This window comes from Sphaeramia orbicularis, chromosome 14 (assembly GCF_902148855.1).
Source record: "Sphaeramia orbicularis chromosome 14, fSphaOr1.1, whole genome shotgun sequence".
In the NCBI taxonomy this organism is placed as follows: Eukaryota; Metazoa; Chordata; class Actinopteri; order Kurtiformes; family Apogonidae; genus Sphaeramia; species Sphaeramia orbicularis.
Genome location: NC_043970.1, coordinates 28,448,588 through 28,459,210, shown reverse-complemented (window position 1 = coordinate 28,459,210; position 10,623 = coordinate 28,448,588). Strand labels below are relative to the sequence as shown.

At 37.5% G+C, this 10,623-nt stretch overlaps 1 protein-coding gene across 2 annotated transcripts; it reads right to left on the bottom strand.

Moving 5' to 3' along the window:
- Positions 1-2,403: 2,403 nt before the first annotated feature.
- wasf3a (WASP family member 3a) lies at positions 2,404-9,763 on the bottom strand. 2 transcript variants are annotated; one of them, XM_030155076.1, is made up of 9 exons: positions 9,561-9,762; positions 7,853-8,011; positions 6,247-6,381; positions 5,997-6,150; positions 4,732-4,849; positions 4,455-4,639; positions 3,977-4,198; positions 3,585-3,886; positions 2,404-3,474 (listed from the first exon to the last, which is right to left on the bottom strand). In XM_030155076.1, the coding sequence occupies exons 2-9, from the start codon at positions 7,983-7,985 to the stop codon at positions 3,317-3,319; spliced, it is 1,407 nt and encodes a 468-aa protein (XP_030010936.1). In that variant the 5' UTR covers positions 7,986-8,011; positions 9,561-9,762; the 3' UTR covers positions 2,404-3,316. The 2 variants fall into 2 exon arrangements, with proteins under 2 accessions (XP_030010936.1, XP_030010935.1); XM_030155075.1 differs by having other exon boundaries at positions 3,317-3,474; positions 7,853-8,008; positions 9,561-9,763.
- Between the last annotated feature and the right edge of the window lie 860 nt (positions 9,764-10,623).

Below are 10,623 nucleotides of genomic sequence, written 5' to 3'. Positions count from 1 at the left end.
TGTCGTGTGACGCGTTATAACCATGTAATAAAGGTGTTGTCGTGTGACGCGTTATAACCATGTAATAAAGGTGTTGTCGTGTGACGCGTTATAACCATGTAATAAAGGTGTTGTCGTGTGACGCGTTATAACCATGTAATAAAGGTGTTGTCGTGTGACGCGTTATAACCATGTAATAAAGGTGTTGTCGTGTGACGCGTTATAACCATGTAATAAAGGTGTTGTCGTGTGACGCGTTATAACCATGTAATAAAGGTGTTGTCGTGTGACGCGTTATAACCATGTAATAAAGGTGTTGTCGTGTGACGCTATGATTTGTTGATGTTCTGTGACGCTGCGCTCTCATTGGCTGACGTTCTGTGACACTGCACTCTCATTGGCTGGCGTTCTGTGATCCTCTTCTCTGAATGGTGTGCGTTCTGTGACGCTTCACTCTCATTGGCTGACATTCTGTGACACTGCGCTCTCATTGGCTTACGTCCTTTGACACTGCGCTCTCATTGGCTGACGTTCCGTGACACTGCACTATCATTGGCTGACGTGCTGTGACGCTCCGCTCTGATTGGCTGGCGTTCTGTGAAGCTATGCTCTCATTGGCTGATATTCTGTGACGCTCCGCTCTAATTGGCTGACGTTCCATGACATTGCGCTCTCATTGACAAGATGCATCCAGCAGATTTAGCAGAAAAGCTCATTTCCGTCTGTTGTCGTGGACAAACGACTACCATAATAAAACGTCACATAGACCATGAAATATTAATATACTGGAAGAAAACTGTCAGACATGACAGATAAAGGAAAGTTTGCTCAGAATGAACAGTTACAGCAGAGTACATAAAAAGGGGCTTACATTCTAAAAGTACAATAACATATTCTCGAATAAAAATAAGCTATAAAAGAAAGAAGAGGAGAAAAAAAAGAGAGAGAAGAATGCATAAATAAATAAATAAATAAATAGCCAGATAGCAAAAAACACAGAGTTTCCTGTCCCGTTTTTGGGTGCTTCCATACGCTGACTCTGCTTTGAATAATTGAACAATGTGTGAACAAAGTCTGGTCTTTGTGGATCCATACATGCCTCCCCTGTAAGACATCATCAGTTCTTATATTACTGTGCAGTAATATGTACTGAGTGGTGTCAGTGGAACCTATGTGGTTATTACCAGTCTACGTTGTGTACTTTGTTGTGTGTCATCCCACAGGCTGAAAAAAGGAGGAGTGTCAGGTAGCACTAAGTTAGTCTGAATGAAAGAAAATACAGAGCAGAGCCATTCTAGCAAATAAGAGGCAAGAAAGGCGGTACCTTCCCCTACTATCCTACATTTCACAAATTGGCCTATGGGCTACACCGGTAGGCAAACAGGAAATGTGCAAATTCAACGATTATTCCTGAAAAAATGATTGGTCGTACATAAAATGCATTTGTAACCCAGATCAGTGGACAAATATTAATATTTATTTTATGTCATTGGAATGTTTGATGCATATTCTTGCTATATTAATATTTTTGAATAATAAATACATTCTTAAATGAGAAAAAAGCTCTATCTCCTCATTGTTCATTGACTTCAATGACAGCACTTTGGTCCACTGTGGTTGTTTTAAAGTGCTTTATAAATAAAGTTGGATTGGATTGGTTTGGATTAAACTTTATTCTTTTCTAACCTTAATTTAACCCAAACGTAATCTAACATACAATATATTACACTTTTCCAAGAGACTTGGTACAGATTTACTTAACTGCATGAGGGAAATAGAAATTGGTAGGTTATTTTTGTTCAATATTGTATGATAAATAGGTTAGTATAGTAAACTGTACACATAATATAAAAATTGTAGTATATATAACAAGCAATTAGGATTTATTACAAATATTATAACATATTATAAAAAAATATGTCTAAAGCAATTATGCCATGAAGCTAACAATAAAAAAAAATATGCTGAGCCTAAACAAAGCTGTTGATAATTTTACATTTAGGTAAACAGTTCTTGTTTTTAGTTTGACGTCTTCGTTTCTGTTACAACTGCTGTATAAGGCGTGTTGTTGTTTTTTTCTCACTTTCTGACATCTCAAACTTAACTTCATTCAGTTTTTCATGGTTTTCCCTTCCATTAGACACAGCACCTAAGCCAAACATAAAAACTCCAAACAAGACTTTAACTAAGTGGATGTTTTTGGCTCTGTAAAGTAGATATCGTAGAAGCCAGTGTTATCTAAAATTTGTTGCAAAGAATTTATGGCATGTTTTTAATAATAGTAACAGTAATAGTGTGGGTTCAGAATTAAACAAAAACGTTTGATCTTAGTCAAATAACCAAATTTTAACACCTAATAGACCTAGGAAAACACTGCAGTTATTTTTACACTACTACAGATCACGATGAATAAAGTCTTATATGTCACAGTGTAGTGAATACAGGTTTAATGGTAGAAAAACAACACTGCATTCACAAAGTCAATGATAGCGATGATGTTCACACTATGATACAATGAACTGAGGTAGCCGTTACATTAATGACATGAGGAATCAACACAATTATACAGCAGAGTAACTCATAAAACACTGACATAATACTTTAAATGACATACACTGTATACTCTAAAACATGACTGGAAATCTATGTATGTATAATCCTTATAGTGATATAATAATTATAATAAAACAGTTACTGCCGTTAACACATTTCTTGTAAACTTGTAAACTGTATATCAGTAGTTTTCTGAGTTCACAGTTTTGAATTGTGGTTTGTTGTGATGTAGAAGTCAGTTTGATATGGTTTAATGTACAACAAGATGCTCATGTGGTCACATTTTATTAGCAGTAGATGACTAAGTATTTATTTATCATAGAATGCATCACTTTTAAAGAATAGATATTTATTTTTACGTCTGCATTTTATCCTCCTGTTAATGTAATGTGACGTTCCCTGTTTCACGGTGGAATGTGCATTTACCTAACCTAACAGTCAACATGATCTTTTCCAACAACAAACATTCTGACAAAAAAAGCTATGGACGAATGCCACAATAGAAACATTAATAGCTGCCCTGTTACTCTTACACCCATGAGTTCCACACCATCTGATGGACCTGAAGAAGGAAGGTTATATTTATGATACGTGACTATTTTTCAGGTAATTCAGAATTATGTAGAAAAGACCGAAATTATTCACATAGTGGTGAGACATCAGTGCATGAAGCAGCTCAGGAAGCGGTGCATGAGAGAGCCCACTAGGTGGAGTCAGAGAGTGTGTAGCTCTCATGATGGATATGTTTTGCTGTATTCTAAACCCAAAAATGGCATGTGTTTGGTCAGTCTGACCACTCGTTTTCGTCCAATTCAGAGTCATCATCAGAGTCACTGTATTCAACGGCAATGCGGCGGGACAAGATAGTCGCCACATCATTCCCCACTGGCTCCCACTTGCTCTGCTGTTCCTGCTGCTCTTGGACTTTCTTCAGTTGAATGCCTAAAAAAAAAGCACACACAGACAAAAAAGTAAACACACAGTCAACTGTACATGTCTGGTTTTATATGATCATTTCAAATCCAATACTGTGTCAGACCAGCTGGGCTCACCCATGCGGATTGCAGACAGCAGGTCGCTTCTTGCATCTCTCACAGGTGGATTCTCTGTTCTTCCGCTAACGCTTGTTAAGTTCGGAGGCGCAGCTGGAGGTGGGAGAGGGGGAGGCGGGGGACCTGGGGGAGGAGGAACCATACGAGGACCTGGAGGAGGTACAGGTGGGAGTGGGTAGCCTGGGCCTACATGCACAACTCCATTGTGAGGTGGTGGTGGCGGTAGTGCACCCAGAGGAAACCCAAACGCCGTCTGTGCAGATGGGATAGGCGGTCCAGGGGCAGAAGACGGAGGGATGGAGCTGGTCGACAGATAAAGACAGAAGAATGTTACTGGTGTACTTGCTGTGAAAACTGTCTCAGCTCTTTGTTTATGCAGATGACTGACATACTTGTACTCCGCAGGTGGACGTATTGCACCATTCATTGGTTCTGTGCAGTGAGGTTCTGCTGTGGAGTAGGTTACTCTCTTGTAGTTGACATCAATGCTGTGGTATTCATGCTCCACAGGTGGCGAGGGGTGTGCATTCCCGGGCACGTAATCATGAGACTTGGCAAAGTTACAAGCAGCGTGGGCAGGCAGTGGAGGGACGGGGTAGTCGAAGAGGTCAGGCCTGGATAAACAATGAAAGACAATGAGCTAAAAAAAAAAAAAAAACTGAAGCTTTGAGACGTTATTATTTAGTAATTAGAAAAAGATCTACATCTGTACAGTCTGTACAAAAAAGGAAGATTAAAACACAGTATCCAACTGCGACAAAATCTGAACAGTTCGTGACATTTGAGACAACAGCATTTAAAGGGTAATTTCCTTCATCTAATCTCTACTTTGTCTTTCTTCCAAAAGAATAAAAAGCACCAGATACCAACCTGCCGTCTGGTGAGAGGGAGCCCTCAGACGACGCCCCTCGCCGGAGCGTCTGCGGATGGCGGTGATCAGGCCGAAGCTCTTTATCGAACGCCATCATGTTCCACTCTTGCCTGCGGTTTCTCACCTTTCTCACCTTTTTGACCTCTCGTTGTAGGGTGCTGCTGTCCACACATCGCTTCTGCTCCTGGGAAGTGTGAATAAGGGGGAAAGGATGACATGCTTAAAAAATAAATCAGGTGTTTTCTTATGATAAGACGTCATGGTGTGCTCTCTCACCCTTTGCCTCCTCCTTTCTTTCCTCTTGTCCTCTGTGTCCTGAAGCATTTTTTCTTTCCACAAGTCAAAGAAGTATGAGGGATCTGAGTAAAACTTCATTGCATCGGTGGAATCCTCTCTGTTTTTTAAAATGACAGATGATGCAGTTAACCAAAAGCGTAACATGCAACTGTGATAATAGTTACTGTTTCAATTCACATGCAGTAAATATGGGAAATATGTACAACATTAAAAACAAAAGTTTAAAGAAAAACACATCAGGGTGTCAAATATTTAGTGGGACCTCCATTTGTACTGAACATACATTTAACTAATTTTAATTCAGACTATACAGAGTACATAATTTAACCAAGATTTCCTTAAACATATGTAATGACATTCCTTATTGTTTGAGCTTCTTTTTCTATCATGGAAACAAGACAAAACAACTACACTTAAGGCTGATGTTAGCTTGGAAAAACAATTTAGTTATGACTTTTTTTTTTAGTTTTTAATACTGTGCACATACAGTGTTTCTTGTAATTTGAAGAAAAGAGTCAATGCTGTAGAAAACAACAAAGTCAGATTCAGTCACATAATTTTTCACCATTTAATATTTGACTGCTGCTCTTTTAAATGATCTTTGTTGAACCTCCGTCATCCCAAGTCATTTCTCATCTATGAGTGTCTGTCTTTATCACTACTTTCTTTTGATATTTCAGTCACAAATTTGTAAAAAAAAATTATGTTCCTTATCGCCGTATGCAATATTTATTTACAAAGCCTAAAAGGCAAACAGAATAGCATTTGTTTATTTATGTGCTCTAATGTCAGTGCTAATAAATGGTCTTCCTCATTTGGTGTATTGTCAGTGTCTATAAATAAAGTAGAAGTTTAAACCTTATTAGTGGCATAAAATGAGTGGAAATAGACAATTAAACTGTTAATTACAATTATTTATATGAAAATAAAACAATATCCACTATGGTTCAGTTCTATATACATATATATACATCTCTTCACATGTGTTGTGTTTCTATCCAATAATACTTGTGATGAATGTGACTATTTGGTAAAGCTGTCATTAAAAGTAAACAATAATCAAATCCTAATGAAAAGTCAGAAATTTTAAGTATTTTAACTTGAAAACAGCAACTTACAGCAAATACTATATTTACCCAAAGCAAATCTCTTGGCTGAGACTCATGTAGAAGATAGAAACATAAAGTCTTATACACAGTAGTTAAATTTTCCCATGAGGCAATACTCTACAGTGCATACATTACCTGTACGCAGTGAGGGTGCTGAGGGGAGGGGGTCTGTCACTGCTGTTGTACATCTCAGCCACAGAGTTGGGAGTGCTGCCCTTTGACAAAACCTGCTGGTTCTGAACAGTGGAGCTTTTAAATGCCTTCCTCATATTTATGTCCTGAAGAGAGACTGTGAAACAGGATGACAAAGGTTTTCTGTTTAATATGAGACATACATTTGAATGAGGCATAAAACTAAGAGAAACCCACTCCTGTCCTCACATACCCTCTTCAATGCTGGAGTCCAGCTGGGTGACCTTGATGGCCAAGCGATCAATGCGGTCCTGGAGGGAGTTTGCACGACTATAAAAGGTGTTTGCTTCATTAAAAAGTTCTCCAAAAACGTTTTCTGCGTGTTTACCTGAAACCAGAGCAAAAACAAGAAGATAAGGATGAAGAAAAAAAACCTGATAAATAAAAAAGGTCTGTCATGGTTAGAGTGATATGTACAACAATAAATATAATAAGCAGAGATTGTTGTATATGTGTATAAATACTGTTTTAATGGTGATGCATTGTAGATTTAATGCTACGAGACTACTGTTTGTGTATTTCTAAATCCTTTGCGTTTTGCGGATTATACACTGCCCTGAGTGTTCATTCCTTGCACATAACAACATGAGTGGCACGTCAAACAGAACAGATCCACTTAATGTGGAGGCTATCATTAGACTGATAGACTCAGTTTGTATCTCCGCCCATTCACTCTCCATCTTATCTGTCTGTGATATGAAGCTTTACGGTAAGCTCTAAGCTCCTGCAACTTCACTAAATCCCAACAGAAGCGCACACACACGCACAAGCGCGCACACACACATACGCACACATACACACACACACACACACACACACACACACACACACACACTAATCGGGGTATCCATGGACCAGATGTCCAGGAGTAATTTTGCTTCCTAAAATAGTCTGTCTCTCTACATTTCTCTCCCTGACTCACAAATTTGTGTGCATTAACTGATGTCTCACACAACAATGCACTTACACACTGAATAGGATGATTATCATACATTTAGATGGATGTCAAAACCAAATACTGTATTGCATAATAGTGTGAATTAATTCAGACATTTACAGTAGAAAATAACTGCGTTGATTTTAATGTGCAGTTCATGTTGTTTTTTGACAGAATAGAATAGAATAGAATAGAATAGAATAGAATAGAATAGAATAGAATAGAATAGAATAGAATAGAATAGAATAGAATAGGCTGTTTTCTACTGGTGAAAATTATCAGATTGTTTTTAATAAGTGCCTTCGAAAGATTTTTAAAAACACGTACTAGAAACTCCTAGATAGATCTAAGACAACATACTGCAGCAAAATCATCTGGAATTCTTATCCAATGTTCTTTGCAGTTATGTTGTCTTGATGATTTTAGAGGAGTAAAACACATATAGTCATCTTGTCATTACTTTACTCTTTGTTCAAAAATGTCAAAGATTGTTTTGAATGCACATTAAATCACAGAGAAATTTGTTTGTTTTTGGTTACACTTAGTGATTTACTGAATGTTTTTTCTAATATACCAGTATCAGCTTTTCATACTTTTGACAATAAACTAACTATATTTGTTTTCATTGTGGATCGAACAAGGCATCTCAGTTAGTCGGATTATGGTTTGGGCTACGCATGTTTGACTAGTTCTCGCTACATACATTTGAAAGACCAAATTACCTTGAGTTTAGTAAATAATTTGTTGATTTGAACCATATTATTAATCTGTTCCTTAATTGCAAGGGCTGAGAAAAAGGACCACATGTCTACATCTGAACACATTAACAAATATTGCTGAGTATGAGGAACTGTGATCTTACTCAGACTGCTGAGCTGCCGGATGATGGCAGACAGGGTGTTGTTGGTTACACATTCCAGCTCGTTGCCAATTCCATCAGGCACTGCACCATGGCACAGATGCCGAGGCTCAATGTTTCTCTTGACTAGAGGCATGAGCTCTTCTCACATCACAGCACCTGCTGGGAGACACAGGACAACACTGACAGGTCAATAGATACTACAGCCTACAAAATATAACCAACACATTAACATCTATTTGGAGCTAGTGTAGTGGACGGCATCAAAATATCAATGAAACCACTTACTTTTTCATATTACAATGTATCACCTACTGTCAAAATGCACCTGTTGTGTGTTAATTTGGCATTTTTCAAATACACCGAGCACCAGCAGTTCCGCTACCATTATAAAAGATGAGCTGACGAAATATGTGGCAATTTTTTTGGGATGAATATGCATATCACTTAACACTTTGTTCCTAAGGGACTTGATGAACAGACTTAAAAGAGAGGGCAAGGGAACAATCCCTAAAAAATTACAAAAGTGAAAATTCCTGTGTACATTTTTACAATCAGTCATCCATGGATGGATGTGTTAGAGGTCTGAGGATGTTCTTGGACACATTACTAACTGCAGTGCATACAAAAAACTACAAATAGCCCCATGTATGAAGCCTTTATCCTCCTGAGACCCAGCAATGCATTTTTGTCCTCTGTAGGGGGCAAAAGTTTCACAGTTCTACTTTAAAAATGCTGTCCATTGCAAAGGATATTCCATAAAAATATAAATAAATAAATAAAAATAATTTTTAAATTGTATCTCTAAAAACATATGCATTATGCAGTTTCCAATCAAGACAACTGTTTAATGTAAAAAAAAGATCAAACTTTCACTTTGCTGGGTCTCAGGAGGTTAAGGTAAAGTTATCTAATATGAAGACTGCAACTGTTGTCAGTGTTGATTGATCTCTCAGTTATATTTTCAATTTATTGAGTGGTTGTTCTGTGCTCAAAATGTCAGAAAAAGGTGAACAAATGTTCTCCAAAGCCAAACATAATGTCAGCAAAGATATTCAGTTACTGTCAGTGGATGAATAAAACCTGAAAATATTGCTGAGATAGAATCTGAGATTTTATTATCACTCATGATTAATATCATTGCGTTACAGGTGGGTTTTTAAACTGGATTTAACAGGATCAGTGGCATTATGTTAGCTGAGTGGGTAAGGGAAATATAACCTATGATGGAAATATGCATGTTAATATTGCATTTTATTTTGCTAGCACACTTACAGTATCTTTCCCAAAAGTATGTCTCTACAATTAAATACATTTTCTTAATTATTCAAGCAAACAGACGATTTATAAGGCCAAAATTGTTAATACTTCATTATTATTATTATTATTATTATTATTATTATTATTATTATTATTATTATTATTATTTACAAGGTTAAAAATGCGGATGTAGGCGTGGCTACGTGTTAGCATGCAGGTACAGGTTCCCATAATCCAACGCGCGCTAATCCGTCATTGTTGACTGCTCATCCTGCCCACTGTACTGTGTGAAAGTGACTGTCAAAACCAGACATTTTCAGTCATTTTGACAGGAAATGCAGATGTCTAAACACGTAAGTTCTTCTGCCCACGACACATTAAACTTAGTACATGTTCTCTGACTTTGCATAAAACAGGCAAACGCTCCTAAACCGTCGTGTTAGTGTCCTACCCTGGAGACGGCGGTCGATTAATCGGTTCATCTTTCTGTGCCGTCAACACGCTGGGAAAGAACAGTGAAAGTTGGATCGGAGCAGTCTCATCCACAGGAAACCAACTGTGCCCGGGCCTGCTGCTGTCGTGTGCCGGACAGTGACCGTGGACATCATCTCTGCAGGGCGGAGTTCATTCTGAAAAGGGATCTGTGGTCCAAATCACAGCTTGAGCCATGAGGGATTTGGCAGATTTACTGCTGTCATCCAATCACAGCCGTTTGCCATCCACTGTTTTATTTCAGCAGGCAGTAGTCCTATTTTAATGGAATATTAGCTGCCTTCTATGATTACGTCTGAATAATGATGATGCCACTAAATGCAGATTCATAGGACACACTAATCAGGCTGCAACAACAACAACAAAAAAAACAACAAATAAAAAAACAAACAAACTGGGCTACTACTTTAACCCTCAGAGACCTGAAACTATTTTCTGTACATTTAACATTTATCAACATTAACTATGATATTATGCTCTGCATTTTTCAGTAAAAACCAGGTATTTTCCTATATTTAATTTACTGATCATGTACTGTAGTGAAAAAGCTTACATTCACCCTTACAATTTTCCACAATTTCAGTTATTATCATGGAATATCAGTGGAAAAATCCTTTTTGTGTTTCAAAAGGTGTGGCTGCACCAGATAGACACAAACAAATGCAAACATGAAAAATATCAAAACTAAACTCATGGCAGTTTCAGCGTATCATGCCCCGGATGTGTTTTATTATCTTGCTGAAACATCCAGCTTTGTCCTCAGTGAAGCAGTGCACATGTAGAATGGCACAATTCCTAACAGAGTTCAGTGATTTAAGAATGATTCTTATGTTTATGCAATATATCACAAATGTAAAAACTATTTTTCACCATTAGATGTTCTTAGAAGTGCATATTCAACAGTTATAATATGAAAATACAGAAAACTCAAGTAAAAGTGGCTTTTTTAAGCAAAATATATCATTAACCTAAAGTAAAAACAAGCATTACAACTGCTGCCATTTGTCAAACTAAATGAGTTT

Bases quoted from the DNA above. Each gene is read 5' to 3' on its own strand.
- wasf3a (XM_030155075.1), bottom strand. From the start codon at position 7,985: ATGCCTCTAGTCAAGAGAAACATTGAGCCTCGGCATCTGTGCCATGGT. The intron at 4,850-5,996 runs GTAATGTATGCA...TTTAAAAAACAG, and splicing joins AGCACCCTCACTGCGTACAG to AGAGGATTCCACCGATGCAA. The intron at 3,475-3,584 runs GTGAGCCCAGCT...CTTTTTTTTTAG, and splicing joins GCTGTCTGCAATCCGCATGG to GCATTCAACTGAAGAAAGTC.